This window comes from Meleagris gallopavo, chromosome 3, assembly GCF_000146605.3.
Source record: "Meleagris gallopavo isolate NT-WF06-2002-E0010 breed Aviagen turkey brand Nicholas breeding stock chromosome 3, Turkey_5.1, whole genome shotgun sequence".
Classification (NCBI taxonomy): Eukaryota; Metazoa; Chordata; class Aves; order Galliformes; family Phasianidae; genus Meleagris; species Meleagris gallopavo.
Window position 1 is genome coordinate 43562114 of NC_015013.2, and position 21820 is coordinate 43583933.

Genomic DNA, 21820 nt, shown 5'->3' on the forward strand with positions numbered 1-21820 from the left:
CTGGTTGGTCTTCTCTAACCTGATGGCCCCTTTGTGCTTCATGGGAAAACACACAGACTCTGGAATTTATTATTAAACCTTGCCATCGGTCCACTGTAAGAGCAAAGGCAGCCTAGCGATCTCAGCTCAGCACAGGAAGGAGCAGGAAGGTGCTGTTTTCCAAGCCTTGCCACACCTCATTAAATACAACATTTAACTTCTAAACCCCTCCATTTCCCAGCTGGCCAAACAGCAGCCATCACCACCCAAGAAGCAAATGACAGTGTAAGCATTGTCTGGGCTCACACAGCATCCAAACTGGGAAAGCAGTTTCAAAATTCCAACAGTTACTGAGAAAAAAAAAAGACTTAAAGTCAGATGTAGACCTTCTGGTTGTTCTGGTCTGTTCTGGAGATGGGACATGAGACTGTAGTTTCATATGTCAGCCATTCTTTTTTCCACCTGGGGTGCTCCCGACCCCTCCTGCTCCAATCTGCTGGCCATTCTGGCCCTCTGGGTCAGCAGATTTCCCACTTCTCAGTTCACACTCAAATTTAAAAATTGTAAAGACATCTTGACAGAGAGCGCATACCTCTGAGAATGGCCAAAATGCGGCTAATTAGAGGGCATCCAGACCGCATTATGAAAACAACTGTTAAGTTGTTCTTTCCTTACATAGTACTGCTGCTGTGTTGATGTATTTCCGGAGCGGGTATAAATTCTTCCTATTCAAAGAGGCCAAGTTCCAAAAACCTCTTTGTAAATCCCTTTCTCTCACTGCCAGAAATGGAGAGACAAAGAAATACCCTTTTCCTGCCTCTGCTTGCTCAAATTTAATTACGATGGCAACATCTTCCTATGCCAAGGAAACAGCTCCTTTTTCTGTAGATGACTCTGGTAGCACAGCGTTGAACAGAGGTTCCTGCATTCATGTAAGTACAAGATCCTGTAAAAAAGTCTTGTTACGCGAAGTGAACTCACAGAGGTGCCTGTGCAGAACTGGACCCTTTTGGGGCACTCCTGGCCCCACTGCCTCGTTCCCACGGAAACAAAGGCCAGTTCAGACCTCAGCATGCCCTCCTCTGAGGTGGAGACACCTTGCCTTTCATCTTTCCCTCTCCAAAAAACCTATATTTACATGTCTGTACTTGTATAATTAAGTATTTTTTGTGTGCATTCATAATAAACAGTCTCCACTTCACACAGGTCTTCCCCGAGGGAGAGGATGAGCACATGAGTTATGGGACAGATGTTAGTCATGTTGCTCATTAGCCCATGGGAGGGTGGTGTTCAAATAGTCATGTGTTAAGTGTGGCAGGACTAAATGGAAGAGAGAAATACATTTGGAGGTGTCTGTTTTTTTATAACCACATCTTCAGGGAAGGTGAGCAAACAAAGCCTCCTTTATTTCACTTGGGACAAAAGTCTTCATTTCCATTTCTCACCTAGAAAATATGGGGCTAACTACTTCAAGAGATGCATCCTCCCCCACAGCATTTGCTTCAACCAGATTGCCTCTGAGCTTTCCAAAATTTCAGAGAACAGCACTATCTTTTGCCTGATACAATTTTTATCCTCCTGTTCGAGCTGTTTCCCAGCAAATTCAATTGATGAACTAAACCCCATTTCACTGTATTTAAATTGAGATATCTCCATGTTTTCTCTGAATTCTAAGTCGGTGCAAAGCATTTAGAGGACTAATTACTGTTCCCTATGTCTTTTGAATATTACTTCTGAGGGTATAGGTGTCTCAGAGGTTTTACAGAACGTATCTTCTCTTACTGGCATGAGCGGCTGTTTTTAGCTGCCATAGCTCTTCAGCATTTAGCAGATGTTTTGTGTTTTTACAATCCAGTGGCACACTATAAACCGATTCTTCAGTGGGAAGGATTTGCATGCTGTTTGATGTATGTGCCAGCTCGTGGCCTGCTGTTCCCTAAAGCTAAGACTTGCATAAAGCCTGCATCAAAAGCGGCTTTACAAATGTGGTAGCACGCTCAGATGCTGGCTGGAAAAGGGTAAGGCTGTGATGAAGGTTGAAAGCCAATGTACGTATCTTTTGATAGTGTCTGTATGCTTCATCTGACCGGATACGGAAAAGGAATTGGGATTTATCAGTGCAAATGATTTTAAAACAGAAGTGACAACAAAATAAAAAAGCCATGACTTCTGTGCTATCTCCCAGACATTTCTTCAGTCACCACCTTGACTACTCCTTCAGCAGCACAGAAAAAAATACTAGACTTTAATCACAAAGACCTACTAAGTAGATTAAAGGGCAATTTTCACTGTTCATTTAACTTATCTGTAAAGCTCTGCATTTATTTATCTTCTTAATCTAAGCTGAGCTTTTATGCACAAATGCTGTTTAAAAGCAGGGGAACAAGCGCTGTGTGATGACTCAGCTCTTTAATTTCCGAAGAACAGCTTTGTGCTAGTCTGCAATTAAAAGTTGAATGATACTGAATGGGATAGGAAGCAAGGCTAGGAGCTACGGAGAAGTCCAGCTGGTCTTCTTCAGCACTGGTCTGAAGAACACCTCCTCTGCCCTGTTTTGGAGAAGGATGTGCCATAGACCATGCAAAGATTCTGCTTTTATTCCTGTACGTATGCATATACAGAACAGTCCTGTAAGTAGGTGTAAAAAGATAAAATAGACTTTCTGTTATAAAGACAGACAGACAGGTAGATTAATAGATAGATACAAAGATAGATGGATGGTAGGCAGACATATATATATTTATCTGTCTTTTTTAGAACCCTGCTTTCAAAATATACATTTAATTGTGTTCTCTTCTGTGGCTGGATCAGCTGTTTATAAATGGCTGCTCTTTAGCTTATGTTTTAAGAAAGACTGAAGTCCCAGTGTGTTGCCTGATGTGTTTTATTTCTGAGCAGTAGCTGTGGAGGTCCTGCCTCCAGGCGGCTGGCAACAAACTTTCTGCATGTAATGTATTATTTTCTGTTTAAACTATCGTTTCTAGGCTGTAATTACTGTCTGCACTGCAATATGTACCAAGGCTAATCAGTTCATCTGTCAGTGCTGTCTGCTGCCCTGACAAGAGACTCAAATCATTGCAGGGCTGACCTGATAGACGTCAAGGTTAAAAATGTCTCATTGCTTTTTCAAATTGGCCGTTCTCTGCTTTAAGCCCGAGACAGGCTTCAGAGAAATGCGTGTGAATTTTTAATCTAGATTTTACTGTGTGACCTGACTCCCACAGAAAGAAGTATTTCCAAATATCTAATGCTTTCTGTTAGGTAGGTCACAGTCAATTTAGTTAACTTGTTAAGTAGCTCAACTGATAATTTAATTTTGGGGCAGGTTTAATTTTTTTAAATTGCATTCAGGTCAGAAGTGGCCTCAGGTGACAAGCGGACTTATTCCTTACCCATCCCACTTCACTGGGGAGCCGCCTCTGCCTAACCTGAAGAACCAGCACTGGAGGGATCCTCTGCACGGCTTTGGGGTGGTTTCTGGGTAACTTGCCCAGCTGAGAGGAACCAGGCGGTCTGGGCCATCTACACCAACCAGCTCTGCCACTGAGAGCCAGCTGTGGCTGATCAGGCCTACAGGAGGGGGTCCACAGCGGGTGGAGGTTTTCCAGTTCTTCAGGAAGGATTAAGTTGACTCAAGGGGCTGCTAATCACTTATCCCTGAGCCCTTCCGACAGAGAGCTCAGCCAGATTCTGCAAAGCAGGGAAACACTGCTGCTAAATTATTTAGCTCTGTGCTGGAAAGAGACACTATTTGCTGAGTAAAAGGGAGATGGTAATACTGATGTAGGATCATCATCATAGAATTGGTTGGAAGGTACCCTTAAAGGCCATCTGGTCCAACTCCCCTGCAATGAACAGAACACCTAGAACAGATTAGGCTGCACGTGAACAAGTTATACCAGCTTCTGAAAATGATTCTGCTTGCTGATGTGAAAAGGCTGTGTAATTCAGGAATGGCGTCCCACTCCCACCCTCTAGGGGAAATCATCTCCAGGACCATTGCCATTACAGGATGTCACCCTTGGCAGGACAAGCTCTGGCTGTGCAAACTCAAGGCTGTTTAACAAGTCCAGTAGGGAATGGCTCTGTCAGTGTTGGGTTTCCTGCCAGCCAAAGGGGCTGATTCTGACAGATGCTGTCACTGTCAGTACTATTGCAGGCAAGGTCTATGCCTCATGAGGTCTCACGTACTGCAGCACAGCTCACGGTTTGCTTCCACTGAGCCATGGTCACAGGCTTGATCTCAGGGAAACCACCATTAGGCCTGTTACTCCCTAAACACAGCCTGAATGCTGGTTCCCACGTGTTAGTTCTGCTGTTCTACAATTCTTATTGCTTCTTTTCTCTTAGCTACTGCATTGCTCTATTACCTTATAGAAAATGCCTTTAATAAGTTTTTTTTTTTTTTTCAATATAACTGCACATCCATTCCTATTTGTAAAACATTTAAGAAGCCTGTAGAACATGATGTGTTCAACTTGCATTTTATGTGCAAGTTGTGAAGTTCTGATGTTGTCAGAAGCATCACAGACTGAGGGAAACACAGACATTTGTGAAGGCAGGGCTTTGATTTTGCCTAAGATGTGATTTCCATGACAAAACACGGTGACATTGTACTAAGAAAATACCCCCTCAGAAGTCTTTGGTTTTGTCATGGAAATAGTTGTGACAAAATCATGGCCTTCATTGTTCTTCCTCTCATTCATATATGCAAAGTGGATTTTTTCCTGTCCTACCATTGCAGTGTGCAGAAAATCTAGCAGAGAACAATACAATGCATGTCTTCTCTAAGACAGTATCAGGAATTAAGTCCATGTTTTAAACACTAACAGTCTGGAGCCATAGTCAGAATAATAGAATAATAGAATCATAGAATGCTTTGGGTTGGAAGGGACCTCAAAGCCCACCCAGTCCCACCCCGTGCCATGGGCAGGGCTGCCCCCCAGCAGCTCAGCTGTCCAGGGCCCCATCCAACCTGGCCTTGAGTGCCTCCAAGGATGGGGTACCACAGCTTCTCTGGGCAGCTGTTCCAGCGCCTCACACCCTGATGAGTAGAAAATTTCTTCCTAACATCTAACCTAGATCTCCCCTCTTTTAGCTTAAAGCCATTCCCCCTTGTCCCACCACTCTCAGACCATGTAAACATGTTGGTTCCCTCCTGCTTATAAACTCCCTATGGGTCAGGTACTGGAAGGAGACTTGCGATAAAAATTTCCCATGCATCTAAGTTACCTAAGCCACTTACATGAGAAAGAAATCAGTGAGACTTATATTCTTAATTGCCTAAGAACTTGGCATTGCAGTTCTTGGGAGATAAAATTATGGGTGGCTCCTCTCCTATCACCAGTTCCAGCTTTTTCAGCATCCAAAAATGGTGCCTACTTGCAGAGCGTGGTATCTTGAGGCCAGTTTGCTTCCAACCAAAACCACAAGAAGTCCAAGCCAGTTGAGCAGTGCCTTTGGGATGAGCTTGTCCACTTGCAAGCAGCTCTCTGTGCTGCAGTCTGACCCAGAGGGATTACAGCAGGGAGAGAAGCAGCTGCAGAATGAGGAATGTACCCATGTCCACGACAGTTTCTGTGTAAACCTCATCTAAAGTTTTACTGTAGAGATTAAAAAATCCCATTATAGTATATTAAAAAAAGATTGGGATTTAGCAAGACAAAACAAAATTTACTGGTCCTGGCATTTAATAAAATTCACATTGTGCAGCCTAGCTACGCTCTTCCCCTAGTGTGGTATCTGCTTACATTGCTCAGCCAGACTTACTGCCAGCAAGAGACGTGTAAAACTCAATATCCAAACAACTTTTTTTCTTCTTATTAAGATATCCATCTATTTGCAGGTTTTTTTCCCTTCTCAGATCTCAGTCCACCATCTGCAGACCAGCCTTGGGATATGGTGGGCCTGTTCCCAGCTGACAATCAGGGGAGAATTTGTGCCACCCAACCCGTGACCTCCTGCAGCTCCAGCCCATATCTGGTGGCTGCCAGACCAGGGAACGTCTGAAGGGCTTCTTGGGTCTGTGCGACCCCAGTCCTTCCTCTGCCTCAGAGAGCAGTGCCTTCCTTTGTGCCAGCTCCAAGTGGAGAGGTCCTGCTGGGTTTGTGCCATCCCTCACCCAAAAAATCTTGCCCTGATCACTGAGTGTTCTCAGGATTTCTGTTGCCAATTTTTCAGATGATACTGATATTGGTTGGCGCCTTCAGAAGGTGTTTGTGCACCAGAAAAGAATGAGTAATGAAAGGCAAAGTCCTATCTCTGCTCTGCTAAGGGAAAAAAAAAAAGTCATTCTGAGCAACAGATGTTGATTTTTTTTAATTCAAAGACACCAATAGCAGGGCAGTAATCTCCCTCACCCAGACCTGAGGGCAGTGTGTCTCATCCTCCAGCAAGATGGATAAGAGGATGATAAACAGGGAAGGGAAGCAGACTTTGCTCAGAGCCATTAAGCCTCTCCAGAAAGCAGGCTGGGGTATGTGGAGACTGAAAAGACATTAGCTGTCATTTCATATGAAAATTATATGTACTCAACTGCTTAATAGTACTCTGTGAGGCTGCAGTGATTTACTTCAAAGGAAGTCAAAGCAGGTGAACAGAGATCAAACAGGAGATGTGGTACCTCCAAAGGGAGCACGAGGCAGCTTGGGGGCTCCAGATATTCGGGAGAGTAAGGGGGGAAGATACACACCTTGTATACATGGGGGTTCCTCTACACAGACGGAAGTGGTGCTGGGATGGGTAGTGCATACCCGCTCCTACCAGGCTGAGGGAGCTGGGCATGTTCAGCTTGGAGAAGAGAAGGCATTGGGGAGACATCACTATGGCCTTCCAGTACTTGAAGGGAGCTAACAAACAGGAGGTGTTCCAACATTTTACACAGTTTGAGCGTGATAAGACAAGGAGGAATGGTTTTAAAAGAAAAGAGGAGAAATTTTAATTGGACACTAGGAAGAAATTCTTTACTCAGAGCATGGTGAGGTGCTGGCACAGCTGCCTAGAGAAGCTGTGTTGCCCCATCCCTAGAGGCGCTCAAGGCCAGGTCGGATGGGGCCCTGGGCAGCTGAGTTGCTTGAGGGGAAGCCCTGCACATGGCACAGTGGGGGCTGCGTGGGCTTTGAGGTCCCTTCCAATACAAAACATTCTATGATTCTATGATTTCTATCTCTGTCAGCCTTGTCAGGAGAATCTATAGCAGAGGCATCTGGATCCCCTTAAACTAATTTGTGTGACAATTTTCAAGGCTTCTCCTGCCCTGATTATTCATGAGGCAATAATTCAGCTACCATACAGACATGGAGTGAGCCACAGACCTTCTGAAAAGGCTTTCTATTTTGTCTTAGAATCTTTTAAAATAACCTCAGAATGACCATAGACCCATTATTTATGTTATGATTTATGTTAGTAATTACCGAAAGTGATGGAGTAATGGGAGTGGAAAAAATCCCCCAACCTCACCAGCAGCAGTATGGGAAGATAAAAGCCCTGGTGTTTCTAAAGAGCCCAGTAGAAACATGAGACATTTTTTATGTCACTGGAGTTGCTAATTAGACTAGAAAGGAACCTATGTTTAATTAATGTGATTCTTTTTAAGGTCATACACAGAATTTCTATGTGTGCTTAACCTCCTCCTTCCTGCTCTGCTCTCCTGTGCAACCCCTGCTGTCCCATAAGCAGTTTACCTGACAAACCACAGGTAGCTGCTTATCCCCATATCCCTTCCTATTTCAGACTGGCAAGTAGCTAATTCTCCAGGCTGGCATATCCTTGATTTGAAAGGCAAATGTCATTTCCTGGTCTTAAAGCTACACATCAGCCACCTGAATCATTAAAAAAAATTACAGCTGTCACAAGAAGCAGAACAGCATTTCTGCTCGCTGGTGTCTAGCATTGCTTGTTCATTTGCAACTTCCAACTTGCTTCATGTAGGAAAAACAGCTTTTAAGGGAGCAGTGAATCCTCCCCCTCTGCCTTCAAAGCTGCTGCTGGTAATTAAGATTTTGGAAATAAACAAGGATCTTTCATTTGTGGTTTAAGCCTTCTTTAATAAACACTGTGACTCTACTTTGACCTTCTGAGCAGCTCTTGTGCACGCTCCTCTTTCCCTGCCCAAACTGAAATTTTGGCAACAAGTCATGGAAGTGCTGCAGCCACAAGATTTTCAAGCTCTGGAAAAATAAGTGAGGTGGACTCTGTGTATGATTTTAAGGATTCAGACATCCGGGGAGGCCAATGAAAAATGTTAACAGCAAGGGTTTGCGATATCTATGAAGATAATTTACAAACGATAGCAGCATTACTACCCATGAGCAGCACTGGATACCACTTCATTTGATGGGGGCACCAGAAAATAGGACTTTTCAGTTACTGTGGGTCTCAGTAAGCAGCAATTTTCATAATGATAACCCTGAGGTGGACATCTCAATTTTGACTTAATAGTCACAGACCTAATTTGTGGCAGAAATAAGACCTCAAGCAGGTGGAGCTTGGGAGCTGTCCCAAGAGTTGGGGTTTGCTCTCATCTAACAGCTGAATTAAAGTTCCTAGAAAGCCAGCAGCAGGACAGGATGAGAAGGACTTAACGCTCAGCAGAGCTAACGAGGAAGGCTTCTAGGGATCCCAGATGGTGTTCTTAAGTAAACGAGCATCAGAAAGCCTTGGCAAGGGAAATCAAGCGGGAATGAGCCACTTCAGCCCTGAGATAACTAGTCAGAGCAGACCTGAGGCTCCCAGAGAAAGTGTGTGGCCAAACAGATGGTGCCAGGCAGAACTGACAGGGAGGTTCCCCCTCGTAGGAGGGCACTTAGTTCCCAGTGCTAGCCACTTGTTTTATGCAAGTCCGATGTGGACGTGACATAAATTTGCACTAAGATTAGACAGAGGTTTTTGATACCTTATTCAGCTGGCTGTTTCTCACTCACATGAATGACAGAAAGCAACAAGCAATATCACCTCAAGAGGGATTGAGGAGATAAGCCCTGCTATCTCAATGAGCAAGCTATTATGCAGAGTTCAGTGAAGAAATTTGGAGACCTTCCCATGGCCCAATCCAGTACTTCTCGCATGAGTCTCCGGAGCACAGGATATTTGGCTTTGCCACGGTTTATTTCCTGTCATAGAACCATTAAGGTTGGAACAGCCCTCAGTGCCATATCCATACAGTTCTTGAACACCTCCAGGAACGGTGACCCCACCACCCCCCGAGCAGTCTGTGCCACTCTTTCTGAGAAGAATTTTTTTCTGATATCCAGCCTGAACCTCGTCCGGTTCAACTTGAAGCCATTACCTCTCATCCTGAGTGAACAGGATAAAGAAATATTTTCTTCCCCTATGAATAAAGGCAGAGTTTGGGAGCTGCTTCTCCTAAGTAAAATGAACTTGGGAAGTACCATCAGAAATAAACACCAAGAAGCCCTCGACCAACTTGTAAATACTGAGGGTTTTATTTCCACTTCACATGGTCTCCGACAGACTCCTAAACAAGGCCAGTTACAAGTTGGTATGCCCAGAGTTCTCAATGGTTTTCCCAAAATGAAAGAAGTTCTCAGTAAACACTGTACATAGCCAGTTGAACTGCTAACAATAATTTAAAAACTCCTTTTGTATAGTCAATGCAAGAATATCAACAATAAAAGTACAGTACAGGTAAATTCACGACAATATTACAGTGGAACAGATGGACTCACGTTTATGTGACGGCAGAAGTACAGTAGCAGTATGTACATGCACTAAAGTGCGAGGACCCAGAGGCATGCAAGTCAAGTATCGTAGGTGTATTTTACAGCTAACGCCATACGACTTTCTGAGGCATTCTTTTTTTACACTTTTTCTTGTGTTTACCTGTATTCCCCTCCATTTCAGCTAATACAATTCTAGTGAACTAGCTTAATGGCTTTCTTCACTACTTAAAAGGTATTGCTTCAGACAGTCGAAGCACCTTTAAGAAACTTACATTTAAAAACTGATAACACTGACATTAAAATAGAATAAAATTAACTTAAGACTCTAGTTTCACATGACAAAAACAAAAACAAAAACAACCCAAAAAACCCAAACTGAAACAGAAAAAATAACAGTGCAAATATAACCGAAAGGCAGTCAGTATTTGGAGAGAGCGTGAGCACGTATTCAAATTCCCTTAAAACTTAATTTACATTTTATTTTAAATCTTACTTTATATCATTTTTACCTTTTTTTTTTGTTTAATATACTGTATGTAGAAAAGATGGAGACAAAAATAGTTTTCTCAGCTATGAAAAAAATTAAGTTATTACAGGCACATTAACTGTTTCATTCTAGAAACACCTCGGTTTCACGGGTCGGACATTCAGCAGCTGCGTTTGAGAACATTCTTTGACCTCCACTACGGGACTTCTCCGTCAGGCCCCCTGCAGAGGCCAGCCCTGGCGCGGTGCCTGCAGCCGCTCACGCCGACTGGTCTCCCTGGCTCACAGCCTCCGCTGGCGGCTCCTTGCCTCCACTTTCCTTTGAGGAAGTCAGGTCTCCAGTTGACTGTGACTGTGAGGCAGTAGGGGAATGTGAAGCCCATCGGGATGGTGGGCGCCGGTTCGCTGGTCTCTCTGGCCGGGAGAAGCAGGGCTCAAGGGATGGGGCTAGTGCAGAACAAGGCAGTTCCTTGGCAGCCAAAAGAGCAAAACAGTGGTTAGTGACTAGCATTAGAGGCCACCTGGATGAGTAAAGAATTAAAAAATAAGTAGAATTCAAGCATCTGTCATGTCACAGGACAAAAGCAAGCAGTGAACGTCTTTCTGTGTACGGGCTCCGATATTTGTGTACATGTTCATGATTTATGGAACAGATAAGGAGAGAATGAAAGAAAGAGGTCTGGGATGAACTGAAGTAGCAGACAAGCTTCCATTTACTAATTCTTTCTGAACTAGAAAAATACATTTGCATGATAATATCATGATAATGCATTATACTCATTGCATTGCTCCAAGTGTAGGCCAGGTCTGGCATTTGGAAGTGAGGTGAAAATCAACTACTGACTCCTGTCTGCCTCAGGTTTCAGACTCACATGCAGGAAAGACTTCTTAGTAGAAGAATAACGTCTGTAGGACCAGCTGTGACCACCTTCAGCTGGATTAAGGATGAGGCTTACCTCTAAATTTCAACTTCTGGAACATCACTCCTCACTGCCAGCTGTTTTTGCTTGAATTACAGGAATCAGTGTTACTGTACATTAAAGATGACATTTTCAGAAATGGAGGAAAACTGAAATTATATTTCTCCACCAGTTTTCCACTGTTCAGACTACCTGTCCTACTAGATATCATAGAAATCATATGCACTTGTCATTTTTAACACTGGCACTAGGTTGATAATTGCTTCTTGTATTTATGGGCTCTGCTAAATGCACAGCCAGGCTTCCTGCCTGACTCTCTGTTGTCACTGCATCAAGGTGACTGACTGTGGGAGCAAGCTTGGCTTGTAAAGTAAAAATTCTGAATTTCTCTGCATACTTCTGCATTTATCAAAACAAGTCAGAGGAGTCTGTCAATCTACAGATCTGCATACATTGAAGAGAGTTAAATAAATATCAGTCTATAAAACAGAATACAAGCTGGTGGTAAATGAAGAGAGAGATCAGGAGTGACACAATGCAAAAGACAAGCTCTGGCACAGTAAGCCAAAGGGAAGCCAAGGGAGGAGTAATACAACACAGTCGGAAGCAGCAGACTCGGTGCAGAATTTCAAACAGAGAAGGGAATGGAGAATATTGGGTTAGGTAACATGATATGATGGGCAGTGAACAAACATGGTGATATGCCATCGAACTTGGTTGGGCTGGGATGTTACATGACAGATAATGATTTCAAAGACATGGAGCAGTAGTACTGGAAATGGAGCCTGTGCAGGTGCCTGCAGTCTGTGGAGAGTGCCTCAGAGGGTTGGGACAGGGAAGCCTCTGTGAAGGGCCAGAGCTCAGTGTCTTTGAGCAGTACGCGACCAGCTCAGCTGCAGCCCATTGCCAGGCAGAGCCGTGCCTCTCAGCTCTCAGTGCTGGGCAGCAGGAGCACCAGGCGGGCGCTAGACCATGGCTTCGGGCCTACACATGCATCTTCACTGCACATCCTCTCCCCCCAGCCCTGTGCTGCAAGCGCAGACATGGCCCTCGCTGAAACATAAACCAGTGCTTAGGAGAAATCTGACTCCATGTCCTTACTTCACCCTATCCCATTGCTCCTGGGGTCTGAGAGCTGCCACTCATGTTTGGAATCTGTATGCATAGCCGTTCCTACTGGCCATGCAACATGATTAATCCAGGCTGTGTGATTTGTGGGCTTTGCCTTTGACTCCCTCTAACCAGAAGCTTAAAATGGCATCTTTATAGTGCTGCTTGCTTCTGGCTGCTTTATCCTGGTTTCACAGCAGTAAATGAGAGTCAGCAGTGTGGTAACAATATTTATTTCCACTGCTGCCACCCAGTTGGTAGGTGTCTTTAAAGCACGGAATGGTTTGGGTTAGAAGGGACCTTAGGGACCACCCAGTCCCAACCCCCTACCATGGGCAGGGGCATCTCCCACTAGATCAGGCTGCAGAAAGCCCCATCCAACCTGGTCTTGAACACCTCCAAGGATGGAGCATACCCACAGATGTTGGCCAGCTTGTTCAGAATGGCAGGATTAGGCTTATCCTATCTTCTTAGTGCCATGCACTTGCCCAGCACAACACCATGCTACACTGCCAGCTTGCAGAGGAGGAACCAACAACCTAGTGCTGTAGGTATCATGTTGGATGCCAAGCAGAACCCAAGGGCAGATGCTAACTTTCTCAGAGTGTATTAAGGAAATCAAGCCATCTAAAGGGAACTGTCAGGAGCGGTTTTTGAACTCCCAAATGTCCTCCCTTAACATGTGCAGCTGCAAAAACTAGCAATGTTGAAAAAATCTGACGTCCTAGGGGTGATTTACTTTGATGGTTACTTGAGGAGTGGGTGGAGAAGCAGCACCTCTTAGCCTGGATTTGGGAAAGAAGGTCTCAGTTTTAGTTTCTAGCTATTTCCTAGGTCAGGCTGCCAGCCACTGTGGCTATGCCTACTGAATAAATACATAAAACAGGCAATTTTCTGGCTCTGAGGCTGAGTGAATGGTCCAGCCAGCCAGCTGGCACTGGCCAAAACTGGAAGCAGCTTAATGATGAAATATGACTGTCAGCCACAGGCTGGTGCTTGAGACCCCTTCCCCAGCCCTCTCCACCTGCTGCTACAGACACAGCCTAAGGGAACACAGCAGCCAGAAGCCGCACACAGGAGTGTGAAGTGATTAAAAAAAAAGATGTTAAAAATCTGAATATCCTCCCAATATTTTTGGATACTGTAAACTGCTCTTCAAAAACAAAAACAAAAACAAAAAAAAAACTAAAACCACAAAAACCCATCCACACAAATTCTGACCTGTGTCACTTCTCCATGACCATGCACACTCCCAGCCCATGCTACCACAGGAGGTTTCCATTCTGAGCACTCCCAGATCATTTTGTACAAAGGACTACACGGAGATGTCAGGTGAGCACCACTGTGGCTGGGGTCATTTATTTCCTTTCAATACCACACTTGTTCAAAGTGACCACTTTCAGAAAGTTGTGGAAACAAGGTAGAAAGGACTTACAGCAGTGAGGCAGGCAGGGTTAGAGTCCCCAGGGGGCAGTTAATAAGACAGTTTGGTTCTGGACAGAACAGACAGAAAAGAAAAAGAAAGCAAGTAGGTTGGAAAGAACTGTTTTAATCAATATATTTTTTTTTTCTTAAGAGAGGGTTTCATGCCAGCAAAGAAGTCTCCAGATGTTACCACCCATTCAGATCATGTTACCGCTGTACCAGAGGGAAACTAATAATAAAACTAAAGGATAAGCCACCAGCAGAAAAAGATTCAGAAAGGAAGGAAGTGAACACATCAATCCTTTACAATCCTGGCACAGTCTAGAAGGACAGAGCATTAGACAATCCAAACATTTCTACTCAGCAGAGAAAGACATCCATTATCCTTTGCCAATCTTGATTAAGGCTATAGGAAAAATGATGTTACCATGAAATAGGAATAAAGCTGTGTCTTTTTTTCCTTCGTCTGATTTTGAGAGAGAATTTCTGCTTAGGAAATCTTTAAAAAGCAAAAAACCCACTTATATTTATGTTGCTCAGAAGCCTTTCTAAAGGTTTCATGACAACTCTTTGCCTCAGACTTCTTTCCTGTTCCTATTTAACAGTGACTCTGGGAGAGAGACTCAAACAGAGCAAAAGCTCTTTAATCCTGGCATCGCCTCCCCTTCTCTGCAACATTCCCCCTCCAATGCTGAGCCGTTCAGTAGCAAGTGCGCGTCCACTGCTCCGCCCTCTATGTGGATCCTTGGGGACGGTCCTTCCGCAGCGCTGTCTTCAGAAATGGGTCTGAGCCCTCTGACTGGGACAGGTGTGTCACCTCTGTCATTTATGCCCTTGCTAGTCAGAGGAGAAGAACACTCATGCTGCTTCTATGTTGTTAGTTAGGGAAAATTATTCTGCATTTTTTAATGGTAACATTTGTAAATCCCATGATATGCAAGTAAGATGGTGGTTTGGTGAATTAGCAGGGTAAGAGACTTCTAGGCTAGGCTTGATATGAATTTATTTGTAAGCAGCTCTGGGCAAGTCAGAAAATACACTTATTATTGTTATGTATGCATATACACTCACACGCATACATACATATGTATGTGAATGTATAAATATACATATGAACTAGACTTCACATTGCAGCAGTAATATAAAAGTTAATTGCGTAACTAAAGCATCCAGAAGCTCAAATTAAGAAAAAATCACCAAGAGGTGCTCCATGCAAGTTTAAAAGTCATCAATATACCATGCTATGACTGCAGAAAAAAAGAAGGCGCCCTGTTGTGAGGTCACTTATCTTGGCCAGAAGCAAACAGGTGATGGAGAAGCTGTGCAGGGATCTGCAGGAGGGTGGCAAGGGGAGCACTGACACTGGGGCTGCCCCAAGCACAGCCTGCCTCCTCCTCAATCATCATGTGCTATGTTCTATGTTTTGTAAAGTATGATTTATGTGGCCAGGATAATACAGAAGTAACCCAAGGTATGTACAAAGTCTAAAGGCATTTGCGGTATTGTTTGCAGCAGTGAACCCACACTTCATTAAGAGCATATTATAAAGCATCAACTCACATAGGAAAAGATAAGCCTATCGTGTGACTGCCCATCACCTTCCTTTTCAATGCACCTGTGCATCCAGACAGCAGTCATAACAACTGGGTAAGAGTTGCAAGGAAGAGCAAAGCTTAGCTCTGAGGCTTGGAACTCAAAAAATTAGGCAGAAGATACTGAGAATTCACAAACAAGGGCAAATTTTTGCCAGGCTGATGGTCAATGAGATTTTACTAAACAGCATTGACGTAAATCTCTCCATGCATCAAACTCAGGTACTGACGCTGGTTGTATTTTGCCAGCAGCAATTTGTGGTGGTGTGGGATGACATCCATTTATTTATATTTGAATCTGCTGAGACATTTAAAAGATGCAGGAGGAAATCAAGAGCTTTCAGTGATGCCTGGAAGGCAAAGCTGAGTTGAACCTGTAAGAGTAAAGAATGTACTTTCTAATAAGGAGTTGTATGTTCTCGGTATTTCAAAGAAAAAACAAAATACATACATAGTGAGAAAGAGTGAAATAAATGAGTCTTTAGTTCATTCTGAGGTTTGTGCACAAAGCTTACTTTCGTTCATCATTACTTAAAATGTGCACATGGTTTTTTTTTAAATGTACAGAATTCCTTATTGACATCTGTTTAAACATAGGGAATATATCCTCAGCTTTGGATGCTCTGTTAGGCAAAAAAGATTGTGTCCCCTCAACAGCACCTACAAATGATCTGTTGATCATGTCCATCACAAGAAAGTTGCTTATACAAAGCAAAATGCAGAATAAAAGCGTCAGCACTCAAGACATGGGGTCTGTACCTTCCCTTGAGACTACGTGATGCAGGAGTGGTAGGGAGTAGACCCAGCAAGTCCCAGACAGCATTCTGGGACATCACTAGGGTCAAAAGGAGCTGTCCCAAAAAAACATTGGGATGCTAAAGGGAAGGCATGGAGCCAAGAGGATGAATTCTCCTGCCTGTGTCCCGGGGAACACACCAGCAGGACACGTGCCATTCTGATGCTGTACTACCAGCAAGAGCTTGGCATAACTCAGCTTCTGCAGTGCTCCTCAGGGCAAAACTCTCTCACACACAAGGTTTGCCAGAAACAGACTTAAACTTGGTAACTGAAAGAGCTTTGTCCATCATTACATCCTCTTTTTTGGTTGATTGATGTAGCACATTACTGGAAATGAGGATCTGACCCCTAGTACTTGGGAATACCTGCTGAGATAGATGATGGCTGGTACACTTGTGACAGTACAACAAAATATCAATATAAAGTTCCTAAGCACTAAGTAGGTTTATGCTTAGACTAGTTGATTATCTTCTTTTTCTTTTCCTTTTCCTTTTCCTTTTTTTAATATGATGAGGCAGCAACAATCAATACCAAATGCTATTTAATCACATTCATTCATACCATTTAATCACATTCACAGACCAGAGCCAAACTTATTCAGATATATCCAGAAAAGGTATGCTGAAGGCCCAGAAGTTTTGGTTCAGGATACTGAAGTAGCTATTTTTCATGCAAACTTGCTATCACGCACTGTTCTGTAGGAGAAAGAGCCTACCTTCCCATCCAGCATAAAAAGAAATTTTCTCAGACCTAGAGACCCTAGAACATCTGTAATTCATGGTGTGTTTTGTAACAGAAATACCTTATCCCAGTAATTCAGGGGAGAACCATCTTTATCCTGTAAAGGATAAAGCTCTACTGATATTTTCAAGCCTGATAAGCTGTCAGGATAGACACTCAATTCTTTAACAAGTTCTTCAGAGATAATCCAATAGTTTCATGACTGGGATTTGCTGGCAGTACCATGCAGGACTAAGATATTCAGTGTAAACAATTGGCAGGACTGTAAGATACTTCATAATGCATTTGATCAAAGGAGAGTGCATTTAGCTATAGGAGGAAAAACAAACAAACTCATTACCTCTATGGACCCTGGATCTACTTTGACAATTTCTCCTGTGCTGTTGTCATTGCTAAGATTTGGTGGGCTGTGTGAAGGTAGTCTTCTCTCTTCCTTTAAGGCATGCTCCATAAGTTTCTTATTCAAGATCCTGGCAGCATTTTCTGTAAGTGTATACCCTGGAGGAGCAGATAAGTCCTGCCTGATACTTGTCACCTCAGTCCCATCTTCCTTTTGTGTCTCTGTACCCAAACGGAGAGGACTGGGTGATCTGCCACGGGCATTAATACATGGCTCCTGCAACGGGCCCAACTCTGGTCTGGGTTCTGCTGACCTGGATCGGCTGCTAGACCTGGGGCATTTTTGGAAGGTCTCATGAAAGGTGGGGCTATGGTCAATGATGTTGAACAAACTGGAGAGGCCATCATTGATGGTGGTATGGACAGGACTCTCCCTTGTAGTAGTTGATCGAGCCCAAGCAGACTCACTGAATCCTTTCTGAGGTGTGCCAGGCAAAGTCCTGTTATTTGGCTGGTCTGATTTGGGAAGAATTTTTCTTTGCAGCTTTGGAGAGCCATATTTGGGGGAGCAGCATGTGCGTTCAAACTTAGCCTGGACCTTTTCAATGACGGGGGTCACTTGCCTGCTTCTCAAGCTTCTGGATGGTGAAGAGACAGGCGTGGACCCCCCCTTTGGTGTCAGACACTTGTGTGGACTGCTGGTGATACTGCGCAGGGTTTCTGTCTGCAAGCCAACACTGATGGTCTGGGTGGTCTGTGTCCCTGTTGTTCTCATACCATTGGTTTGACACGCGGTGTCTTTAAACTGAGGCTCTCCTGAATTAGAGTTAGAGCGTATCGCATTTCGGACAGAGAAAGCAACCTCCTTCATATCATCGCTCATGTTTTTGGACATCTCCAAGCCGTGCAAGGGTGAGGCAAAGCCCACAGTAGTGCAAATAGGATGTTCAATGGGATGAAGACCATTCTCCAGAAAATCCTTATGGTGTTTGGTCAGGTCACAAGACCATCTTCCAAACATGTCGGAGGAAGGACCTTTTGTCTCAGCAACGTTCCCCATAGCTTTAGTCATAGAAAACAGGAAATCCGGCTCCACTTGGTTTTCCCTTCACTGCCAGTTATCACTGAGTTATCAAACCTACGGACCACTGGTGGGCTGTGGAAGATCCTAACTCCCATTTTTTCAGTTACACCATGACTCCTTGTGGGCTGCTTCTGGCAGTGCTCCGGGCTGGTCATGGTGTTGGTTGTCATTGTGACGCTGGTGGTGAGGTACCACGATGAGGCCTGGAAGGGATCTGGAGTAGGATCATTCCCAGCTTTCCCAGATTCTGTCCTTTCTGTCCACCCTTCTGCAGGCTTTTCAGTGCCCCCCCCGTGATTCCTGGTGCTACTGTAATCCCAGTTTTTGTTGAACTCCTCGATGTATTTCAGATCGTCAGGAGACAAAGGAGGGGTTATGTCATCTTTGCTGCTGGATAAAGGCAAGTTTTTTTCTGGTAGAAATGGAGAAATATCCATTAAGCGCTGGAATTCTGACATGGAAGAAACGGACATTGCCCTGCAAAGAGGAACACAAGAGTACCACTCATAGCCTTGAAAATTCTCACAGAGCTACTATTTTCAACAGAAAACTGACTGAGAAAATTCAACTTTTACTATCTGCTTCTATACAAAACCACTTTAGCTTTCTTTTCATTTAGACCCACTTTTCTTGTTTTTTTTAAATAGCTGTGAAATGAAAGCATTCCTGATATGTTATTAAAAGTACAGAACAATTTATTAATGCTTCTTAATTTACTGCTTTCTCATGGATTACTGCTTGGCAAATGTCTGAAATATGCAGCAGTAAGGTGCATTTCAGAAATATATTATCTACAGAAAACGAGTCTTTATGACAATATGAGGCAGATTTTCAAAGCAAATACAGAGCTTTTCAGACTTGCTGTGAAATCAGCAAGTCCACCCCCACTTCTGAGACTGCTTGGGAACAGCTGAGATGCAGTTACATTTAACAGGCATGCTGTACTTTGAGAGAAGGGAGTCTATACATGACAACACTGGATTTTTGGTTTCCCATGTGTCACCAGTTCCTACAAAGCAATAGGTGCCCTACTGCTTCACTATAAGGAAAAATCAAACAACAAAAAAATCTTTCTCAATGGAACTTCTTAAAAACAGAAATGAGTATAGTTACGAGAGTCAGCTCAATGAGGTCTCTAAATTTGGATGAGATATCTTTTAATGGGTGTGCTTTTGAAGCAAATCTCCTACTGAGATGCTCTAGTTTGCATTTAGGGATAAAAATGACCTGGAAAATACTCTCCAGAAGCACAGGAAGGCACTCTAGGGCCAGATGGGCATTCAACCCATGAGATCAGACCAGAACTAGTTCAAAGCAAAACATCCTGGACATGCAGGAGTATGTCAGGTCCTCCTCACCAATGGTTTTCCTCTATATACCTATGTCTACAGGTCTGTACTACCTGATAACAAAGCAGCAGCATTGTGAACTTTCAGACAGTTCGATCTTTGTGCACCACAGCTGAATGTGGCCCAAGTTAATCGGAGCAGAACAGAAGCATATTGAAACAAATTAATCCCTGGCTAAATCCATTAATCTGGATTGCTGGCTGATTAGGAGGTGGCACAGCTATGCCTGGGGTCTGTGCTTTAGGCACAAGAGAGCCAGAACTCCGGTTATCTGACTGCTTGCTGCTTTTTTTCTGCAAGTTTTATTCACCTTTGAAGATTTCCTTTGTGTGTTTCTTCCTCCTGAAGAAAACAAAACAAACAGTGTAAGTCATTTCTGAACCTATTTGTGGCATTAACTTGTGGGTATGCTGTCATTCACTTCTAGGTGGTTCCACCAGGTATGTCTGGCTTTAAAAAGCAGCTTTCTCTCAGATAGAGAATCTTAAACTGCCTCTGAGAATACTCTTCCCTTTGCGCATAGGCAGCAAAATGGTCAATCCCATTAGAATGACAGCCTGCACACAGAAAGCCTGTATGCTACAGCCTTGAACCTATACCTATGGAAAAACAACAAAAACAACAACATTTGTAGCTTCCTTCCATTTGCAATTTCCCCACTTGGCACTCAAACAGAAGTAAGCTGCAAATGTCTTTTTTTCTACGTGTACAATGTATTGTTTTGGACTACTTATTTGTAAGCGAATGTGTTCGTGGAATGAATCTGCTTCATGTCAGAGGCCTTGATGTGCTGAAATAAGAGATAAAACATGATCCTTTGACATAAGATTGCAATATATGTTTTTTAGGAACCATCAAATGGCACCATTTGAAACCCATTAAGATAGGTATATTAAATGCGTGGGAAGACTATTACTTGTTTCATAAGGGGAATACCTACAGTTTGCTAATGGCATTAAGATATTTTTATGGCAATTACTTCTCTGTGACAATTAGCTGTTGGTGGTTTTTTTTTTTTTTAATAGATACTTCTGAAACAACTTCTTTGCAGTCATTGTTTTAATTGTTTACATTTCTAACAAAACAGGAAATACAAAATACGATCAGGAATAAAAAAGAGTATTAGTGCTTATTATTTTTATACAAGCTCATGAATTCAAGTCCACTGCCAACACAGAAGCGTATTTCTCATTATAATTATCCAAAAAGAGCACTGTTTAACTCAGCAAATACCCTTTCGGTATTTATCCAGAGTCAGAGAAAAAAAAGTAAGAGTTTTATTCTGGTGTAAGTCTGGAATAAATTTGCTGGCTTCAGTGCAGCTATTACAGAGTGAATTTGATCTAAATGAATGGAGAATCAGGCTGAAGGCTGGACTGACTGACTTTGCTACAATGAGTACCACAAAGAAAATACAATGGTGAGAAACAGTCAGCGGGCTGCAATTGCCTCTGTGCATTCTTAGTAAAGCTATTCATTAAACTCCAATCAGCTTTGCTTGAACAAACCCACCGAGGCAAAATCACTTTGCACAGGTTTCACCAAAGTATGTTTTGAATGGAAGAAGCTATACAAATATCACCAAGGACCTAATTTTGCTGCCAACGCTTTTGTCAGTGGTGGTAATGTCTAAAAATGGAAATCATCTGGGAAGGTTTCTTAACTACCAGGCTGAATTGAAAGTAAAGAAAATGGCAATCAGAATGAAACACAAAATGACAGTGGTATCAACATTTTACACAGAGCACTTGAATGTATATGAAATAATCAGCTGAGAGATAATAAATACATAATTTCACATTGCTCCCCAAAATTTTATGCTACTGGAGGAAGGAAAATCTAATTGGAATGCATACGCAGTGCCAGCTACCCAAAACGTAAGAACTGCAGCCACACTTCTTGCCATTCTTAATCTTTTTGTTTGTTTTTTTTTTTTTCTCAGAGAACTTGATGTCCCAATCCTTTAGCTAAGGAACAATGCTATACATCTCAAATAAATGCTTTGGTCAAGTTTTTGCAGGCTTACACGTTCTAGTCAAGACACACAGGTAAAACTTTGTTAGTTTTGCAGGGAGTCTGACATCTGACCTGCTGACAGACTTTTTTCCAAAGTGGTAAAATTTTCAAGCCTGAGTATGCAGATGTATTATTTACCAGAAAGCTTCTGCTTCCCTGTTAGCTATAAATGTGTCCATCTCAAGCTCTGATGTGCTCAGAGCACAGGCTGAATATCTGACAAAATTGTGAAGACCTGAATCCAGTGAGACTAAGAGTGCTGTGGAGTAGATTTTAGCAGGACACGGACTATATTCCATTT

The 21820-nt window shown here is 43.1% G+C and overlaps 1 protein-coding gene across 1 annotated transcript in view; it reads right to left on the reverse strand.

Annotated features, from left to right (window-relative positions):
* Positions 1-9399: 9399 nt before the first annotated feature.
* The window catches only part of MTCL1 (microtubule crosslinking factor 1), a 49566-nt gene continuing 37145 nt past the window's right edge, over positions 9400-21820 (reverse strand). The window contains 4 exon segments of the mRNA XM_019613939.1: positions 9400-10614; positions 17072-18171; positions 18174-18631; positions 19814-19845. Coding sequence (XP_019469484.1) covers positions 10405-10614; positions 17072-18171; positions 18174-18631; positions 19814-19845 — 1800 coding nt within the window. The 3' untranslated portion in view covers positions 9400-10404.